The 22,769-nt window shown below is 36.5% G+C and overlaps 1 protein-coding gene across 5 annotated transcripts in view; it reads left to right on the top strand.

The window, feature by feature from the left end:
• The window catches only part of RNF13 (ring finger protein 13), a 230,767-nt gene that overhangs the window by 176,491 nt on the left and 31,507 nt on the right, over positions 1–22,769 (top strand). For all 5 annotated transcript variants that reach the window (XM_082625551.1, XM_082625552.1, XM_082625550.1 and 2 more), the window contains 3 exons: positions 3,275–3,365; positions 8,945–9,050; positions 21,038–21,131. In XM_082625551.1, coding sequence (XP_082481677.1) covers positions 3,275–3,365; positions 8,945–9,050; positions 21,038–21,131 — 291 coding nt within the window. The remainder of the gene's footprint in view (positions 1–3,274; positions 3,366–8,944; positions 9,051–21,037; positions 21,132–22,769) is intronic.

The following is a 22,769-nucleotide window of genomic DNA, read 5'->3' on the forward strand; positions in this document are numbered from 1 at the left end:
ATTTTTTGACAGGCTGCTCTGCGTCAAGCACTCTTTTAGGCGTCATGACTACAGCAGGAAATGATACCGTTTTAAGGCTTTGCTCATACTTTTCATTGAGGTAGCAGAATGCAGTGGTTAAAGAGTATGGTTTCTGAGTATTGCCTTACAAGGTTTGAATCCCAGCTCGACCCCTTACCAGCTGTGTGACCTTGGGAACCTTACCCAACATCTCTATGCCTCACTTTTCTGATACGTTAAATGGGGATGATAATAGTACTCAACGCACTGGTTTGTTGCTTATGACATGTAAGACATCTAGAAGACTGCCTGGTTCTTAGTAATTATTTAATGGTTATTTAGCTGCTATTATTATTTCTGCAGTTATTATTATTGTTATTATTGCATTCTAGGGTGGAAGAGAGGAAATGAACACATAACCAAAGAGGTATGGTATATGTCAAGTAGTGGTAAGTGCTATGAAGAAAAACATGCCAGGTTAAAGGGATACATAGTGACAGGGAGGAGAGGAGGCTGGCTATTTTAGATAGGGTGATCAGAGAAGGTTGCTATGAGGCTTTGACATTTGAGCATAGGTCTAAAGTGAGAGGCTGAGCCATGCAGATTTCTGGAGGAGGATATTCCGAGGAAAGGGAACAGCAGGCAAATGCAAATGCTCAAAGATAAAGCATACTTGGTGTTTTCAAGGAGTGGCAGAAAATCACAGTGGCTGGAGCAGAGTGAACAAGAGAGAGAGAGAGTTGCAGGGGATGAAGTTGGAGAGGGAGCCAGGGGCTAGATCATGTTGGGTCTTGTAGGTCTTTGGGATTTGTTTTACATGGGTTTTAAGCAGAGGTGTGAGGCAATCTGACAGATTTTAAAGGATCACTTTGGTTGTTCTTTGGAGAATAGACTGAAGGTGAGAGATGGGCAAGAGTGCTAACTGAGAGGCCAGTTAGAACATCGGTGCAGCAGCCAGGCAAGAGGTGATGGCAGTTTGGAGTATTAGCGGTGACTGTGACGGGAAGTGATAGAATTATGGATATATTTTGAGGTTGATAGGGTTTGATATAAGGAATAAAAGAAGGGGAGGAGACAAGGAAAACTCCAAGATGTTTAACTTGAGAAACTAGGTGAATAGTTAGTTACAGAGATGAGAAAGAGTAGAAGTAGAACTGATTAATGGAAAAGAGATATTGAGGATTCCGTGTGAGAAACATTAAGGTTGAAACATCTGCTAGGCAGTCAAATGGAGAAACTGAACCGGCAGTTGGACATATGCGTCTGGAGAGGTTGGGGCTGGCTGCTTAAATTATAATCTGTCTGTGATACGCTAATACTACTTGGCACGCATACTTCACAGAGTTGTTTTGTGGATCAGAATTAAGATTTCGTGTTTTTAAAGTATTTTGTGAACTAAAACGTTTGGTTTTGTTTTCAGTAGATAAATGATGTTGCAAAGTCTCCAGGGTGACTGTTCATATTTGTGTACATCATTTCCCCCTTCTTAATCTTCTGACTAAAGTGAGGAGCTTTTAACATCTCATTAGATATCATAACCCAGGGAAGTTACGTTGCTTCCAATAATTCTAAGCCAGTAGTTACTAGCCAAAAATTCCTCCTCGAGTTTATCAGAGTATCTTCATGAAAGAGTAAAGCATTTTACAAAGGGTATATAATTCCAAGTTTTAATTATCAAATAAATTAAAGTTTAAACTGTTATGTGAAAGAGAAAGATCTCTTAGCATGACAGAAAATATCTCCCTAAAATGTATATGGTTATATAACAGTACCTCTGTAGCTATTAAAAATTATGAGGTAGATATTTATTGACATGACAGGATATCTGAGGTATACCATTGAGTGGAAAAAGCCTATACTTTTTCCCCATTATTATATGATCCCATTAGTACAAAAATTTAAATATTTATTGATCTTAGTAATATAAAGATAGTGATTAAGTGTTCCTCTGCTAACCATTTTCGTTCCTTCCCTCTTAGGGTTTATGTGATATTGGGCATGTGTGTATGTGTGTGTGTGAGAGAGACAGAAAGAGAGAGAACGTACGGAATGAATGATTTTATTTGCATATATCCAAACAATCTGAAAACGAAAAAAAAAAGTACTCTACTAAGGATACCAAGATTTTAAAACTTTAAAACTTGTCTTTATGAGAATTAAAGAAAGATACATCAGTGGTTGCCGAGGTTGTGGTGAGGGTTGACTGTAAAGGGGCATGAGGGAATTTGGAGGGATGATAAAACATTTTTTATCTTGATTGTGGTGATGCTCACATAATTGTATGCATTTGTCGAAACTTAAAGAACTGTTTATATTGCTTCAAATGAAAGCCTTGTCTTTGGGTGGGAAGGATTATGGCTGTGTTCTGTTCTTCTTTACTTGTATCCACCCCCCTCTTTTAAATAAATAATAAATATACATTTTTAAAAGAAATGTAGAACAAAGTTGTTGTGAAAAATGTAACAAAAGCAAACAAATGGACTTCCTCTAAAGCCAAATCTGTTAAAATAACTCACAGTTAAAAATGTGGCTGCTTTTTCTATAGGAAGAGTAAGATGATTTTTTTTTATTTCTCATCTTGAGTACTGGGTAATTTTTGCAAAGTTCTTTTTTTGTTGGCCTTTGATTTTGGTTTTTTTAACATAGATATAAAAGTAAACTTTCGTAGGACACGAATCAAAACACAATGCTTTATCATGAACTCCAGGCTTAGGAGGAAGTAGAAATTTACACAGCGTCCCTATCCTGTGCCCTTTCTGAACTGTCAGCCCTTCACTCTGTAAAGCCTTAGATGTGTGGTGTCATTTTTCAAACTGTTGTAAAGTGGTCTTTTCTTACATTCTTTGGCTTACACCTCTCGTGGGAATGGGTATGTAAAAAAAAGCTTTTTTCACTTTTTCATTTAGGAATTAAGTTATGAGCGGAAAAAACACTTTACATTTCTTCCTCTTCTTCCTTTTCTAATAGTTAATTATGTTTGTAGAGGAATAAATCAAACGGAAATAATCAAAATATGAATTATATTTCAGTCTCAGGACTATTGAGATAGTGTGGTAATGTTATATGCAAAATGTTAGCTTTTGTTATTGTAAATGTAATGTTTCTCAGCCATTTTGATGGTGGTATAAATATGCAATCTGGAAAATCAACTAATAGACAATTCAAGTTGATTGTAATTATTTCCAGTTGTATTTGCTGTTATTATGAAGAAGCTTAAGTTGATTTTACACTAAGTATGGGCTTTGAAGAATAATTTTATTATTGTTTTATACAGTTGAGGTACTAAAGAAAATTGACATTCCATCTGTCTTTATTGGTGAATCATCAGCTAATTCCCTGAAAGATGAATTCACATATGAAAAAGGGTAAGTAATGGATGTAAGAAATAATCATGTAGCTTAAAATTATTCTCTTTATTAGGGTAGAATTATATAAGATTAGTTGTAATCAAAGTTCTGTTTTAGAATGTACTCTATCGTGCTAAATTATATCTTCTTAAGTCATGATTTTAAGACTTACTGTATTGTACTGTTTGTTCTGTGTATGATTGCATATTGCAAATACATTTATGCTAGAGAGATTAAGCCACCCATGTTGCTAAAAAGATAAAAAAAACTTTCCCTTTTATAGTTTAATCAAACCATTGGTATTTAGAAGCAATGTGATTGACTTTTTTTTTTTTTCCGGCTCTGTTGGATCTTAACTGCAGCACGCGGGATCTTTCGTTGGGGCGTGTGGGCTCTGTAGTTGCGGCATGTGGCCTTATGTGCCCCGCAGCATGTGGGATCTTAGTTCCCCGACCAGGGATCGAACCTGCGTCTGTTCCCTGCATTGGAAGGCAGATTGTTAACCACTGGACCACCAGGGAATTCCCTGATTTACATTTATATGATACTTTTCATTAAGACATGTTTGTATTTTATTAAAAAGAAATGTTATTTTATAAACAAAGAATCCAAAGCACAGTGTGTTACGTGACTAACTTTTTACAAACACAGAAAGTTTGTTTTCAAGTTTAAAAAGTTTGATTTGGAATTAGAAACTTCTTATGGAATTTCTCCCCAAAATCTCATTACCATGGTAACAAATAGACTGAAACTAACTTAAGGCACAACTGTCTTGTCTTATATAGAAATAGTGCAATTAAATTAACACTTCAGAGCTTCTTCCATGAAACAGCTCCCCAAAACACAGTGGACAGGAAGAGCCTTTTGACTAAGAGGAACAATAACAACAGTATTAATAATAAAAGCAGTAGTATTTATTGAGGAATTAGCAAGTGCCAGGCACTCATGAAACAAGGCCTTTACATTTATAATTCTCACAACAACCCTCTAGAGGTTATTATTATCTCTTACTATCTACATTTGCCAAAAGAGGAAACTGGCACAATGAAATGGAATTCTAATTAATTGGGGGGGGGGCGGAAATCCAGGAATATTTGAGTTTGGATATGAATAAAAAAAAGAGAGGGAAAGATTTTTTGTTTATGATTTTTGTCATTTTCCCTATACAGTTTTGATATTTAAAATACTGTTCACATATTCTGTGCTCAGAACATTTTTATTAAGTTAGGGAATATAATTTTGGATGTTGTATTAAAAATAGTTAGGCAAGATGCTATTTTGTCAGCCATATTTATGTAGTTAATGGGGGGTGGAGAACTACTACTTGCTTTTTACCTCAGTATTATTGCTTCATTTAGAAAAAGTCTGTATATTTTAATATGTATTTTAAAGAGTCTTTTTTTGTTTTTAATGGTAAAGTCATATCTTTTTACATTAAAAAAGTAATACATACCTGCTGGTAAAATGTGGAAAAATTCAGAAATATAAAGCATTTAAACAAAAGTCCCTATGATGCTGTTCTCCAACAACAGCTACTGTTTTTTAAAAAGCTTTTAATTTTTTCCCGCATGTTTGAATGCTGACATTAATTAGGGATAATGTGCTCGTAAAATAGTACCATACAATACTTAGTATTTTGTAACATACTTTATTTACTTAATATTTAGACCGTTCCCATGTTAATGCAAGGCCACAAAATCCCTTATCCCTACTCTTGGGGACAGATGTAACATGTAATTATAACATTTTCAGATTTTTAAAAGTTACGTAACATCCAAATAGGATTTGAGGCAGCCTCCCATAATCACATTACATATGTATCTGCAGTAAATGTATGAGTATTGTATCATATCCGTTAGGTTCGGGTTGACTAGCAAATGAATTGCAAACATAACTTTTTAAAGCTTTTTAGGTTTCAGAATTGTGCTTAAGGGATTGTGGACCTGTACATACTGATTTGCCTCATCCATCTGCTGGCTGGCTGGCTGGTTGGTCTGACTGCCTGCCTACCTACCTACCCATTAATTTATTCTACTGTTTAAAAGTAGGGAGGTGAGTATAATGAATCTGATCCTTCAGTTTCAGAATTATCAACTCACGGCCAATTTTGTTTGGACTGTCCGCTCTGAAGCGCCACCCGCCACTTTTCTTCCCCACACCATGATTTTAAAGCAAGTACTATATATCCTATTATCTCAACTGTAAATATCTCAGAATATATCACTAGAAGATAGGTTATATATAAAAAATACAATGATATTATCATTATTTTACCTTTTTTTTTAAAAAGTAAACATTAATTCAATATCAACCCATATTTCAGTCTTTAGATTTGTTTCTGAGCAAGTCAGGGCATGTGATCACCCTATTTTTAATCCATACACTTGCTATGCCTCTTTTTTTTTTTTCCTAGTCATTTATTTATTGAAGCAACAGGGTCATTTGTCCTGTACAGTTTTTACCACAGTGCAGACTTTCCTGACTGCATCCTTGATGTATTGCCTAGAGTATTCCTTTGTTACTTATTTTCCCTGTAAATTGCTCATTAGACCTAGAGGTGTGTTCAAATTCAAGTGTGCTTGGGGGGCCAGGAGGATAGGTGAGGCAAGAGTAATTTATGTGTGTTATTATGTATTTCCATCAGGAGACATAATATCTGGTTCTCTCTTTGTGAGGGCAGCAATCATTAATGATCATGGTCTAGATCCATTAGTTCTTTAGGATTTGCAAGTAATCTAATTTTATAATTCCTTCTTCATCTATTAGCTGAAATACTTCTATAAAGAGAACTCACACCTTATCAATTATTTGATAACCTTGATGTACAGTCTGTTTAGGAAAGATAGGATAAACATTTGATTCTTTCCCTTTATTTACTGTTTTTAAAATGATTTGGTTTGCTAGCATCTTCCAAAGATGATTGAATATATATATTTAAAGTATTTTTTTTTGAATTTTTGAATTTTATTTATTTTTTTATACAGCAGGTTCTTATTAGTTATCCATTTTATACATATTAGTGTATATATGTCAATCCCAATCTCCCACTTCATGATGGGGGTTGGATAACAAAACAGACAAGGCGACCTCCTGTGTCAACAGAGGGGTTGGGAAATTAGAGATTACTGTTACTGTTTGATTATTATTGAAGTTAGAGTTTAGGCCTAACACCTGGTTTGAAAGCAGCCTGGGAACTCATGCAAAGGAGAGTGAGACACTATTTCCTAGGTTGCTTAGGACTCTGTTTCAATGATGGAGTCTTAGCTTCAGAGCACATGGAATGTACTATGTTGAGGAGTGGACATGGAGGTAGTATGGGAAGATTCTTACTAAAAGCTGTTTAAATATCTCCTCCTTCAAATACAGATTGATCTGGGGTTAGGACAGGGATGAGTCTGCAGCCTCAGCTGTGGGAACCTGGGCAGAGGGAATAGAAATAAAGCTGGGAGACTGATATTCTGTTGTAGTTCTCCACCCTGTATCATCGCCATCACCACCTTCACCACTAGCAATTTGGTTAAGAAAACGCAGTAAACTATAAACTATCTTGTTTATATAGCCTGCTATATCTCAAACCATTTTAGTTTACTGTCAAGATATATTGTGAAGATCTTTAAAGGGTCTGCAGTTGATAGACGGCTCTAAGTATCTTAAAAGCTCAGTGTCCGTATCTTTATCTATGTATAGTTTACTCTGGCTTCTAAACCCTAACAGTGTTAATATATAGCAGGTTGGTGGAAGTAAGGGAGGTTGCAGAGGATCAGCATCTCATTGAAAGGCTCTTCTACTTAAACATGGCACCATTTGGGGCTTCCCTGGTGGCGCAGTGGTTGAGAGTCCGCCTGCCGATGCAGGGGTCACAAGTTCATGCCCCGGTCCGGGAAGATCCCACATGCCGCGGAGCAGCTGGGCCCGTGAGCCATGGCCGCTGAGCCTGCGCGTCCGGAGCCTGTGTTCTGCAACGGGAGAGGCCATAACAGTGAGAGGCCCGTGTACCGCAAAAAAAAAAAAAAAAAAAAAAAAAAAAAGTGGCACCATTTGTTACTGTGTCTCAGCCGTGGCCCTGGGGCAGTTTCAGAGGGTTTGTACCAAGAACAGGGACATTGTTTACAGAGCTGGCCTCATGCTGGAAGAGATGGTATCAAATAGAGCAGCCCAGGCTTGCTTTTCTCTTTTTTATACTGATGATATATCAGTCACTTCAGTATTTTATATAAAGTTACAAAAATGCATATAAATCTTTGGTCATTCTGCTGGAAAGTGAAGTAAAAAGCTACTTTTAGCAATCTTGGCAGTTTGGGGAAAATATTTAAATTATTGGGGGAAATTCCTGGTATTATCTTTTTTGTTCTTCTTTTTGTTAAAGATTGATAGAGCTCTTTGGATGTGAATAAAATTGTTAATAGCATGAAAACTTAATCGCTTGGGAATAGAAACAATTTGTTTTCATGTTATTTTTCTTGAGTACTAGGGCATCCTAAGCATTTCTGCATGGGGGAAGGAGTCAACCTGTTTTCATTTCCTTTTACGTTGAGAATTTTTGTTTTGCATTTAACCCTTGTGTTATGAAGTACCTGGAGTTACTACTTAAAAAACCAGGCAGCAGTGGGTAATGAAGTAGTGTTGCTGGCACCATACCAGTTGAGTAGCACAGGAACATTATGGAGAAATCAGTCATCTCGCTGACCATTATACAGACCCTTCCCTAGACTGAGGGTATTTTCTATTGCAGGATTTTGCTGCCATGTAAAATTTGCTCACGCAACACAGATAGTGTGCTTATTCTGTTCCGTTTCATTTCATGAGTCCTGGTGAATTTTTATAATAGCAGTATTGTATGGTTAATAACCATATAACTGTATTAACCATGGTTAGTAACAGAGGAGAATAAATCCTGTGGTACTCTCTACCCCCCTGTCCCCACACGCAACATACACATTTTTGTAGGGGTTTTTTTGTGTTTTTTTTCATTCAAGCTGTGGAGAAGGTTGAGAAGAGAGAAGCTACAACTCCTGAGAATTGTTACCGGTTCTTTCATTCCATATCTCACAGATGAATGTGGAGTACAGGGGTTATATCTGTTGTACTTGGTACAACAAGCTCATGTGAAGCATAAAGGGAACGGGGAGTATATTTTCATCAGTAGTGGCTCCAGAGATTTTTTTCATGGGAGGAACTGATGAACAGTGATTTGGTTGGGGAGGGGGTTCTTGCTGGCATGCTGCCCGAAGCCCTGCCATTTTTTAAATGGTGATTTTGCATGTAAAATATGCTAACTTTTACCCAGGTTACTAAATTCAGTAAAGACGTGTTTCCAGGATGGACACAGTAAGTATTGATTGGCTGATTTCCTCTACACAGTCTAAAAGTTTCTTTTAATTATATAGGCAAATTATTTTGGCCAGTATGTAAAATTGACTTAACATTGGAAAAAGCATCCCTTAAATTATTAGAAATCATATGTTAGAAAATGAGATGTGTCTAGTGGATTGAATTGTAATGTCTAAATGCCTTTTAAAAATATTTTTGTTTTCAATTAATATCATAATTTGGCAACTTTTAATACTTCCCGACTATTAATTTTTCTTTTCTTCCAGGGGCCACATTATCTTAGTTCCAGAATTTAGCCTTCCGCTGGAATACTACTTAATCCCCTTCCTTATCATAGTGGGCATCTGTCTCATCTTGATAGTCATTTTCATGGTAGGTAAAATAATTTTAAATACTTTTTAAAAAATAGTATGAATGGCTCTAAAACACACTGTATTGAGTGAGAGAAGCCTTACATAAAAGAGTATGTATTGTATGAGTCCATTTATATGACCGGTTCTGGAAAAGGCAAAGATAATATGGGTAGAAAAAAAATCAAAACAGTGATTGCTTCTGGGGGGCTAGAGAGGGATGGGGAATTTACTCAGAAGGGTATAAGGGAATTTCCAGGGGAGTGAGAGTCACATTCTGTATCTTGAGAGACGTTTGGGTTGCGCAATGTCCGAATCACCAAATTAATACTTAAATTTGGTGCATTTCATTGTATGTAAATTTGACATAAAAAGAAAAAAATGCTAAACTCGATAAGTAATGAGTTTATATGCTGAAGTATTTGAGGGGAAGTATACTGATATCTGCAGCTTACTTTGAAATGCATTGTAAAAAATAAAGAGAAAAAGATGTATTGATGGGTAGATAGTGGGATTCTCTTAGGGTTTATAGAAGAGGTTTCTAGAGGCCACATGGTGTGTGATATCGAAACAAATTGAATGCAGAAGCAGATATGAGAATCCCTCTGTATTCTATTAAGATAGGTATTAAAAGAGATTTACAAAGATATAAAACAATCCCATTATTGTCTCTAACCTTTTTATTTTTCATAAAGAGTATTTATATTAACATCCAGTGAGTTTATTATTGTATTGAATTCATAGATTAAAGATTAAACACTGTCTTTGAAATATTCAGTCTGCCTATGATATTGTAATCTTTCTTTTAATTTATTTTGGTCTTTCATATATATCAGTTTAATAATTTTTTTCTGTAAACATTTTGCTTGTATTTTGTTAGACCTTTTTGGAACTTCATTTTCTAATTGGTTATTACTAGGGTGTAAGAACATTGTTGATTTTTTTAAATAAACTTTTAATTTTGGAATATGTTAAGATTTACAGAGAAATTGCAGAGAAGAGAGTTCCTGTACATTCCTTACCTAGTTGCCCCCATTGTTAACATTTTACTTTACCATGATACATTTGTCAAAACTAAGAAACTGACAGTGGTAACATTACTGTTACTAAATTCCAGACTGGATAGATTTTACATTTTTCCTTTAATGTTTTCTTTCTATTCCAGGACCCAGTCCAGGTTACCACATTGTTTTAAATTATCATGTATTCCCAGTCTCCTCTGATCTCTGAACAGTTTCTTAATATCTCCTTGTTTTTCATGACCTTGACAGCCTTGAAGAGTCTTGGCCAGGTATCCTGTAGAATGTCCCTTAATCTGATACTTTTCTTATGATTAGACTGGGTTGGTTATAGGTTTTTAAAAAGAGTATCAGCAAAGTCAAGGGCCCTTCTCAACCTAACATGCCAGGGGGGGTACATGATATTTGCATGACATCACTGATGATGATAACCTTCATCCATTGGTTTAGGTAGTGTTTGCCAGGTTTTTCCACTATAAGGTTAATATTTTTTCTCTTTCTCTATTCTATTCTTCCTTTGGAAGTGAGGCACTAAGTATAGCCTGTCCTAAAAGTGGGGAGGGGCAGGAATTAAGCTCCACTTCCTGGAAGTAGGGAAGTATCTACATTTATTATTTAGAATTCTTTTGTAAGAAAGATTTGTCTCTTCTTGGCATTTATTTGTTCAGTCATTTATTTATATTAGTTTGTGCCCTGTATATTTATTTTATACTTTGGGTAATAATCCAATACTACATTATTTTTGTTGTTTAACTGTTTGAGCTTTGGCAATTGGGAGCTCTGCAGGCTGGGTCTTGGGTCCCTTTCATTTGACCCATCCTTTTGTTTTGTAAGTACTTCTTTGGTGTTTGGTCCTGTAAGAAACTCCAGGCTCATTGTTTATTTTTCTGCCCCAGCCCTGGAATCAGATAGTTCTCCAAGGAACTCTGCCTTTTTTAATTGAAGTGTAGTATTTAGAGACCAACATTTGGACACTGGACATTATTGATTTTTATATATTAATCTTATCTCTGCAAACTTACTGAATTCTCCTACTCTGGTAATTTGAATTTGTTGATTCTCCTGTGTTTTCAGTGTAGAAGCAAGGATGGAAAGTTAGAACAACAAACAACAAGCAGAAAGTACACTTGACAAATTAGAAGTAAATACCCTTAAGCCAATAAAGATTAATGACTAAAAACTTAAAATGAACATCATTAAATAGTGAATTATTAGAAGACTTCCCATGAAAGTCAGGGACAAAAAACAAAGGATGCCTGTTGTACCTCCTGTTTAACGTTGCACTATATTTTCTGATAAAACAAAAAAAAGTGGTATAAGAATTAGAAATAAACTAAGTTTTTATTTGCCTTTTTTCTTTTCAAATAATGAATGAGTGCTGCATTATGTCTTTTTTTCTATCTGTTGTAATAATCGTTGTTTTTTCTTTTACTCTGTTGTTACGTTGGATTACATGAATTTGTTTTGTACATTCTAAAAATCCTTGTATTTTGGGTATAAACTCTCTTTGATTATGATATATGAATTTTGTCTTTGCATTTTGGGTTATTCAAATTTCTCTAATATGATCTGCCAGTTTTACACTTGGACATAGGTGCAAAAAATCCTAAATAAAATATTAGCAATCTGAATGTCCAGGTAAGGGGAAACTTTTAGTTCTATGGGGCTAGTATAGAAAACAGTACAGCAACTCTTCAAAAAAGTTAAACATAAATTTATCATATGATCCGACAATTCCACTTCTGGGTATATACCCAAAAGAATTGAAAGCAGGGAATCAGATATTTGAATGCTTATGTTCATAACAGCATTATTTTCAATAAGCCAAAGGTAGAAGCAACCCAGTTGTCCATTGATGGATGAGTAGATAAACAAAATGTGGCATATACATGCAATGGAATATTATTCAGCCTTAAAAAGGAAGGGAATTCTGACAGATGCTACAACATGGATGAATCTTGAAGATATTATGCTAACTGAAATAAACCAGTCACAAAAGGACAAATACTATATGAGTCTATTTATATGTGGTACCTAGAGTAGTCAGATTGAGACAGAAAGTAGGATGGTGGTTGCCAGGGGCTGTGGAGAGGGGAGAATGGGGAATTACTGTTTAATGCATACAGAGTTTCAGTTTTGGGACACAGAAAGAGTTTGGTGGATGGATGGTGGTGATGGTAGCACAGTGACGTGAATGTACTTACTGCCACATACCTGTGTGCTTAAAAATGGTTAAGATAGTAAATTTTATGTTACATATATTTTACGACACTTTAAAATAATTAGACAAGATAAAGCTAGCCCCATAAAAAATTAAAGCTTTCTTTTATTTTCTACTATTGTAAATAGTTTTTTTGAATGAAATTGAGATTATCGTTTACTTGAATTTCTGGTGAAGGTTGCCTGTAAAATCATCTAGATCTGCTGATCTTTTTCATAATTACTTGGACGTATAAATGCTTGTCTACTTCATCATACTAAATTATATTTCTAAGAAATTGTCTATTTTGTCTGTTTTCAAGTATTGTATAAAATGATTTATAATATTTATATACTCAACAATTTAAAGAGAATTCCTACTATATATGGGATGAGTTCTATTTATTCATATCCATCCATGCCTTGCACAATGTTGTCAGAAGTTAATCTTGAGGAACCAAGATGGCGGAGTAAAAGGACGTGTTCTCCCTCTTGCGAGAACACCAGAATCACAACTAGCTGCTAGACAGTCATCGACAGAAAGACACTGGAACTCACCAAAAAAGATAACCCACATCCAAAGACAAAGGAGAAGCCACAATGAGACGGTAGGAGGGGCACAATCACAGTAAAATCAAATCCCGTAACTGCTGGGTGGGTGACTCACAGACTGCAGAGCATTTATACTACAGAAATCCACCCACTGGAGTGAAGGTTCTGAGCCTCACGTCAGGCTTCCCAACCTGGGGGTCCGGCAATGGGAGGAGGAATTCCTAGAGAATCAGACTTTGAAGCCTAGTGGGATTCGATTGCAGGACTTTGACAGGACTGGGGGAAACAGAGACTCCACTCTTGGAGGGCACACACAAAGTAGTGTGCGCATCAGGACCCAGGGGGAGGAGCAGTGACCTGAGGGGAGACTGAACCAGACCTACCTGCTAGTGTTGGGAGGGTCTCCTGCAGAGGCGGGCAGTGGCTGTGGCTCACCGTGGGGACAGGGACACTGGCAGCAGAAGTTCTGGGAAGTACTCCTTGGCGTGAGCCCTCCCAGAGTCCTCCATTAGCCCCACCAAAGAGCCCAGGTGGCTCCAGTGTTGGGTTGCCTCAGGCCAAACAACAAACAGAGAGGGAAGCCAGCCCCACCCATCAGCAGTCAAGCGGATTAAAGCATTACTGAGCTCTGCCTACCAGAGCAACAGTCAGCTCTATCCACCACCAGTCCCTCCCATCAGGAGACTTGCACAAGCCTCTTAGATAGCCTCATCCACGAGAGGGCAGACAGCAGAAGCAAGAAGAACTACAATCCTGCAGCCTGTGGAACAAAAACCACATTCACAGAAAGACAAGATGAAAAGGCAGAGGACTATGTACCAGATGAAGGAGCAAGATAAAACCCCAGAAAAACAACTAAATGAAGTGGAGATAGGCAATCTTCCAGAAAAAGAATTCAGAAGAATGATAGTGAAGATGATCCAGGACCTCGGAAAAAGAATGGAGGCAAAGATTGGGAAGATGCAAGAAATGTTGAACAAAGACCTAGAAGAATTAGAGAACAAACAAACAGAGATGAACAATACAATAACTGAAATGAAAACTACACTAGAAGGAATCAATAGCAGAATAACTGAGGCAGAGAACAGATAAGTGACCTGGAAGACAGAATGGTGGAATTCATTGCTGTGGAACAGACTAAAGAAAAAAGAATGAAAAGAAATGAAGACAGCCTAAGAGACCTCTGGGACAACATTAAACGCAACAACATTTGCATTATAGGGGTCCCAGAAGGAGAAGAGAGAGAGAAAGGACCAGAGAAAATATTTGAAGAGATTATAATTGAAAACTTCCCTAACATGGGAAGGGAAATAGCCACCCAAGTCCAGGAAGCCCAGTGAGTCCCATACAGGATAAACCCAAGGAGAAACACGCCAAGATACACGGTAATCAAATTGGCAAAAATTAAAGACAGAGAAAAATTACTGAAAGCAGCAAGGGAAAAACAAAAAATAACATACAAGGGAACTCCCATAAGGTTAACAGCTGATTTCTCAGCAGAAACTCTACAAGCCAGTAGGGAGTGGCATGATATACTTAAAGTGATGAAAGGGAAGAACCTACAACCAAGATTACTCTACCCATCAAGAATCTCATTCAGATTCAATGGAGAAATCAAAAGCTTTACAGACAAGCAAATGCTTAGAGAATTCAGCACCACCAAACCAGCTCTACAACAAATGCTAAAGGAACTTCTCTAAGTGGGAAACACAAGAGAAGAAAAGGACCTACAAAAACCAACCCAAAACAAGAAAATGGTCATAGGAACATACATATCGATAATTACCTTAAACGTGAATGGATTAAATGCTCCAACCAAAAGACAGAGGCTTGCTGAATGGATACAAAAACAAGACCCATATATATATACTGTCTACAAGAGACCCACTTCAGACCTAGGGACACATACAGACTGAAAGTGAAGGGATGCAAAAATATATTCCAAGCAAATGGAAATCAAAAGAAAGCTGGAGTAGCAATACTCATATCAGATAAAATAAACCTTGAAATAAACAATGTTTCAAGAGACAAGCAAGGACACTGCATAATGATCAAGGGATCAATCTAAGAAGAAGATATAACAATTATATATGCACCCAACATAGGAGGACCTCAATATGTAAGGCAACTGCTAACAGCTCTAAAAGAGGAAATCGACAATAACACAATAGTAGTGGGGGACTTTAACACCTCACACCAACAGACAGAACATCCAAAATGAAACTAAATAAGTAAACAGAAGCTTTAAATGACACAGTAGACCAGATAGATTTAACTGATATTTATAGGACATTCCATTCAAAAACAGCAGATTACACTTTCTTTTCAAGTGTGCACGGAACATTCTCCAGGATAGACTACATGTTGGGTCACAAATCAAGCCTCAGTAAATTTTAGAAAATTGAAATCATATCAGGCATCTTTTCTGACCACAACGCTATGAGATTAGAAATCAGTTACAGGGAAGAAAACGTAAAAAACACAAGCACATGGAGGCTAAACAATACCTTACTAAATAACCAAGCGATCACTGAGGAAATCAAAGAGGAAATCAAAAAATACCTAGGGACAAATGACAATGAAAACATGATGATTCAAAACCTATGGGATAGGGCTTCCCTGGTGGCGCAGTGGTTGGGAGTCCGCCTGCCGATGCAGGGGACGCGGGTTCGTGCCCCGGTCCCGGAGGGTCCCGCATGCCGCGGGGCGGCTGGGCCCACGAGCCGTGGCCGCGGAGCCTGTGCGTCTGGAGCCTGTGCTCCGCGACGGGAGAGGCCGCAGCAGTGAGAGGCCCGTGTACAGCAAAAAAAAAAAAAAAAAAAAAAAAAAAAAACCTATAGGATGCAGCAAAAGCAGTTCTAAGAGGGAAGTTTATAGCTATACAAGCATACCTCAAGAAACAAGAAAAGTCTCTAACAATCTAACCTTACACCTAAAGGAACTAGAGAAAGAAGAACAAACAAAACCCAAAGTTAGCAGAAGGAAAGAAATCATAAAGACCAGAGCAGAAATAAATGAAATAGAAACAAAGAAAACAGTAGCAAAGATCAATAAAACTAAAAGCTTGTTCATTGAGAAGAAAAATAAAATTGATACACCATTAGCCAAACTCATCAAGAAAAAGAGGGAGAGGACTCAAATCAATAAAATTAGAAGTGAAAAAGGAGAAGTTACAACAGACACAGCAGAAATACAAAGCATCCTAAGACACTACTACAAGCAATTCTATGACAATAAAATGGACAACCTGGAAGAAACGGACAAATTCTTAGAAAGGTATAACCTTCCAAGACTGAACCATGAAGAAATAGAAAATACAAACAGACCAATCACAAGTAATGAAATTGAAACTGTGACTGAAAATCTTCCAACAAACAAAAGTCCAGGACCAGATGGCTTCACAGGTGAATTCTATCAAACATTTACAGAAGAGGGCCTCCCTGGTGGCGCAGTGGTTGAGAGTCCGCCTGCCGATGCAGGGGATTACGGGTTCGTGCCCTGGTCTGGGAGGATCCCATATGCCGCGGAGCGGCTGGGCCCGTGAGCCATGGCCGCTGGGCCTGCGCATCCGGAGCCTGTGCTCCGCAACGGGAGAGGCCACAATAGTGAGAGGCCCGCATACCGCAAAAAGAAAAAAAAAAAAAAAAAAAAAAAAAACATTTACAGAAGAGCTAACACGTATCCTTCTCAAACTCTTCCAAAGAATTGCAGAGGAAGGAACACTCCCAAACTCATTCTATGAGGCCAACATCACCCTGATACCAAAACCAGACAAAGATATTACAAAAAAAGAAAATTACAGACCAATATCATTGATGAATAGAGATGCAAAATTCCTCAACAAAATACTAGCAAACAGAATCCAACAACACATTAAAAGGATCATACACCTTGATCAAGTGGGATTTATTCCAGGGATGCAAGGATTCTTCAATATACTCAAATCAATCCATGTAGTACACCATATTAACAAATTGAAGAATAAAAACCGTATGATCATCTCAATGCATGCAGAAAAAGCTTTTGACAAAATTCAACACTCATTTATGATAAAAACTCCAGAAAGTGGGCATAAAGGGAACCTACCTCAACATAATAAAGGCCATATACGACAAACCCACAGCAAACATCATTCTCAATGGTGAAAAACTGAAAACATTTCCTCTAAGATCAGGAACAAGACAAGGATGTCCACTTTCACGACTATTATTCAACATAGTTTTGGAAGTCCTAGCCACAGCAATCAAAGAAAAAGAAATAAAAGGAATACAAATTGGAAAAGGAAGTAAAACTGTCACTGTTTGTAGATGACATCATACTGTACATAGAGAATCCTAAAGATGCCACCAGAAAACTACTAGAGCTAATCAATGAATCTGGTAAATTTGCAGGATACAAAATTAATGCACAGAAATATCTTACATTCCTATAAACTAATGATGAAAAATCTGAAAGAGAAATTAAGAAAACACTCCCATTTACCATTGCAACAAAAAGAATAAAATACCTAGGAATAAACTTACCTAAGGAGACAAAAGACCTGTATGCAGAAAACTATAAGACACTGTTGAAAGAAATTAAAGATGATACCAACAGATGGAGAGATATACCATGTTGTTGGATTGGAAGAATCAATATTGTGAAAGTGACTATACTACCCAAAGCAATCTACATATTCAATGCAATCCCTATCAAATTACCAATGGCATTTTTTACGGAACTAGAACAAAAATGTTAAAATTTCTATGGAGACACAAAAGACCCCAAATAGCCAAAGCACTCTTGGAAAAAAACGGAGCTGGAGGAATCAGACTCCCTGACTTCAGACTGTACTACAGAGCTGCAGTAATCAAGACAATATGGTACTGGCACAGAAACAGAAACATAGATCAATGGAACAAGATAGAAAGCCCAGAGATAAACCCATGCACCTATGGTCAACTCATCTATGACAAAGGAGGCAAGGATATACCATGGAGAAAAGACAGTCTCTTCAATAAGTGGTGCTGGGAAAACCGGACAGCTACATGTAAAAGAATGAAATTAGAACACTCCCTAACACCATACACAGAAATAAACTCAAAATGATTCGAGACCTAAATATAAGACCAGACACTCTAAAACTCTTAGAGGAAAACATAGGAAGAACACTGTTTGACATAAATCACAGCAAGATTTTTTTTGATCCACCTCCTAGAGTAATGGAAATAAAAACAAAGATAAACAAATGGGACCTAATGAAACTTCAAAACTTTTGCACAGCAAAGGAAACCATAAACACGACGAAAAGACAACCCTCAGAATGCGAGAAAATATTTGCAAACGAATCAACAGACAAAAGATTAATCTCCAAAATATTTAAACAGCTCATGCAGCTTAATATTAAAGAAACAAACAACCCAATCCAAAAATGGGCAGAAGAGCTAAGTAGAAATTTCTCCAAAGAAGACGTACAGGTGGCCAAGAAGCACATGAAAAGGTGCTCAACATCACTAGTAATTAGAGAAATGCAAATCAGAACTACAATGAGATATCACCTCACACCAGTTAGAATGGGAATCCTCAGAAAATCTACAAACAAGAAATGCTGGAGAGGGTGTGGAGAAAATGGAACCCTCTTGCACTGTTGGTGGGAATGTAAATTGATACAGGCGCTATGGAGAACAGTATGGAGGTTCCTTAAAAAACTAAAAATAGAATTACCATGTGAGCCAGCAATCCCACTACTGGGCATATACACAGAGAAAACTATAATTCAAAAAGACATATGCACCCCAATGTTCATTGCAGCACTATTTACAATAGCCAGGTCATGGAAGCAACCTAAATGCACATTGACAGACGAATGGATAAAGAACATGTGGTACATATATACAATGGAATATTACTCGGCCATAAAAAGGAACGAAATTGAGTCATTTGTTGAGACGTGGATGGACCTAGAGACTGTCATACAGAGTGAAGTAAGTCAGAAAGAGAAAAACAAATATCGTATATTAACGCATATATGTGGAACCTAGAAAAAATGTACAGATGAACCGGTTTGCAGGGCAGAGGTTGAGCCACAGATGTAGAGAACAAATGTATGGACACCAAGGGAGGAAAGCCACAGGGGCGTGGGGATGGTGGTGTGATGAATTGGGCAATTGGGATTGACATGTATACACTGATGTGTGTAAAATTGATGACTAATAAGAACCTGCTGTATAAAAATAAAATAAAATTCAAAAAAAACTTTGTCTTTCAGAGAAGTGGACTTTGAGATTTGCTTTTTTTTCTTTCATTCAACAAATATTTATTCTGCACCTCTGAACCTAGGCACTGCTCTAGGGTGTGAAGTTTCCTCAGTGAACAAAATAGGTAAAAATCCCTGATGTCAAGTATTTTACATTCCAGTGAGACTTATGTTCTAATGTATTTACTCTCCTTTTTAATCTATCTCATGAATTTCTTCTCTTGGCAGTATTATTTTCTTTCGTCTGCTTGTTTTGGATACGTTGCTTTTCTCTTTCTCTTTCTAGCTTGATCAGCTAAATACTTACTAGTGGTTTTTTTCTAGTGGTTACTATTAAATTTTTAAAATAAACATCTACTGATTAATATATTAATAAACTGCTCATTTAAATTGTACAGTTTGGTAAGTTTTGACATACATATGTATACCTGAGAAACTACCACCGCAATTAAGATTATAAAATATCAGATCAGCTCAGAAAGTTTCCTCATACTCTGTGATAATCACTCCCTTTCACCTCTTCCAAATTTTTCCTTCATGTCTCCCCCCACACCATTGCTGGGCAACCACAGCTCTGGTTTTGATCACTGTAGATTAGTGTGCATTTTCTACCACTTTATATACAGGGAATCATAAATTACTTACTCTTTCGTGTCTGCCTTCTTTCTCTCAGAATAATTATTTTGAGATTCATATATGTTATTGAATATATTGATATTCATTACTTTTTATTGCCAAGTTGTATTCCATTGTATGACTATACCACAGTTTTGTTTATACACGTACCCGCTGATGAACATTTGGGTTGTGTCTCGTTTTTGGCTATTACAAATAAAGCTGACATAGACTTTTTTGTACATTTGTATATAAGTTGTTATATGGATATACACTTTCATTTCTATTTGCTAAATATAAATAGGAGTGGGATGATTAGGTCATTTGGTACATATGTGTTTAAATTTAAAAGAAACCACCAAACTATTTTCCAAAGTGGTTGTACCATTTTACAGTCCTTTCAGTAGTGTATCAGAGGGCCAGTTCTTCTACTTCCCTGCCAACACTTGGTATAGTCAGTCTTTTTCATTTTAATCATTTTAATTGGTATATAGTGGTATTTGTGATTTGAATTTTCATTTTTCTCTTGACTAATTATGTTGAACATCTCTTCAAGTGCTTATTTGCCATCTGTATATATTCAGTAGCAAAGTGTATATTCAGATATTCTGCCCATTTTTTTCTCTTGGGTTGCTTGTTTTCTTATTATTGAATTTTGAATTCGTTTTGTATTCTGGATAGAAATCCCTTATGAGATATGCAATTGGCAGATATTTTCTGCCAGTCTGTGAACTGTCTTTTATCTTTAAACAGTATCTTTTGGGGAGAGAAGTCCTTAACATTGATGTAGTCAAATTTGTCAAAATTTTATTTTATGGACTTTGTTTTTGGCATTTGGTTCTGGTCCCATGGACTTCCTTTTTATTCTTGCAAGGATAGCAAATTATACTTTAAAATATTTTGTATATTTTATCTGATATTTCTGAATATTTATAGTACAGGTGTTCTGTATTAGTTCTGTCCATTTTGCTGCTAGAACCACTGAAAGTGCAGTTTAGTGCATGTTATGTTTGAAAATTTTATTAGTTTGTAACTTACAGAAATTCCAACCCCCCCCCCATTTTTGATCCAGTGGAGTCTTTGTAACCTGGAATCTACCATTTATATTTTTGCCAACAAATAGTTACATGTTATTTATAATGTTTTTGTCAGAGAAAATTAAAGATAATTTAGGTCATTGAATAAAAATTCAAAGGATAATTTATGGGCTAACTAATCACTATTGATAACTAATCATGGATATTTTAATTAATAGTCTCATGACTAGGGTTTAAATAAATTGATTTGTAGCAGCTATCTAGAAACATAAAAGACATTTGTTATTTTAATGGTCATTTTCTATTTGCATGTTTAATATCTGACTCCCTTTTTTTTCTCTTTTATTTTTAGATCACAAAATTTGTCCAGGATAGACATAGAGCTAGAAGAAACAGACTTCGTAAAGATCAACTTAAGAAACTCCCTATACATAAATTCAAAAAAGGTAAGTGAATATTTTTATTTTCTAAATAAAAACCCTTCATTTATTTAATAGGACATGGTGATTATACTCTAATGCAACCTTCTGAGTCCTTGCCATACCCTATGCCTGACACTCAGTTGATAATGAATGAGTGAATGTGGAAGATGGTCTCTTGCTGTGGTTTATCCTGGTGAAGGCAAGAAGGGCGTACGTGGGCTTCAGAGAATTTAAAAACAATAATGAAACTGACCAAAATGCTTTTTATTATCCTCGTGTGCCAGAAGTTCTAAACATCAGTAGGTCAAATACTTACCTCCACCAGGGTGGTCTGTTCCCACTCTCTCTCCCACCCTACACCACCACTGTATTAACACTGCAGTAATTAAACACATAGTTTATAGTGTTGTGTTAACCAAACACAGTAGATAGCTATTATGTGTCAATATATTGTAAATGTATCATCTCATTTAATTTTCATATTTCTATGAAATGGGTACTATAATGGGCATTATAGATGAGGAAATAGAGGGTCAGAAAGGCAAAAACTTTAGTGTCTCACAACCACCACTAACAGAGCTGGGGAGGGGCATGGGTCTAATACTCTAGCCAATGTAGTTTCTCCTGCTTATGCTTGGTGAGCTTTTAGTGTAGGTACATGCTTATTAAATCTTTTTGGCCAGTAGTCCCCAGAATTTTCAATTTCTGTACCAGTAAAAATGTTCTGTTTTTTAATTCAGCAGAGAAAATGCACAGAGAGTGGAAAGGAGAAATAGAGAAGGCATTAAAACTTAATTCTGTCAACTATACTTCGATAAAAAAAAATTAGTTCGGCAAATTTGTCATTTTTCCAAGTAACAAAATGTTTAAAAAACCTACCATTTATAATAGCCATATTTTATGAAAAATATAAAATATAACAACAAATAAATAGGAAAATCACGTTAAAAAATAAATAACGACATTCATAAAAATGCAGTGTGCTATCATCATACAGCGTGGATTAAGTAAAGTTATTCATAAACCAATTTGAGGACTGGCTTTAGGAATCACTTTTTTAGGCTCCATTTTGTATGTTAATTTTTATGTTTCCTAAAACCAGGGAGAAAAAAAGAGTAAAAAAAAATGATGTTGATATTGTCCTAGGCTAAAAAAGGGCATGCATAGTTGGCTTTTCTTCTGAGTAAGGTAAGTAGCCGTTGTAGGATTTTGAGCAGAGAAAAGATAAGATCTAAATCAAAAGTTGAGTGGGCTTTTCTTGCTGCTACGTTAAGAATAGGATGCAGAGGTTGGGGTGTAAACAGAGACCGGATGGGGGCCGTCACAGTAACCCAAGTGAAAGGTGCATGTGGCTTGGACTGGAGTGGCAACAGTAGAGGGGGTGAAGAAATCTTAGATTCTAGATACATTTGTAAGGTGGAATGTACTGGATTTATCGACGGACTAGTTACGGGGAGAGGAAACAGGATGACTCCATATTTTTTGGTCTCAGTGACTGGAAGGATGGCATTGCCTTAAATAGAAATAAGGATGGTGGAGCAGGTTTGGGGAGGAAATTTGGGAAATCAGTGTTGGACATGTGGAATTTCACATGTTCACTAGACATTTAAATGAGTCTGGAGTTTAAGAGAGGGGTCTGAACTGGAAGTATTGATATAAAAA

This window comes from Mesoplodon mirus (assembly GCF_964341445.2).
Source record: "Mesoplodon mirus genome assembly, chromosome: 6".
Taxonomy (NCBI): Eukaryota; Metazoa; Chordata; class Mammalia; order Artiodactyla; family Ziphiidae; genus Mesoplodon; species Mesoplodon mirus.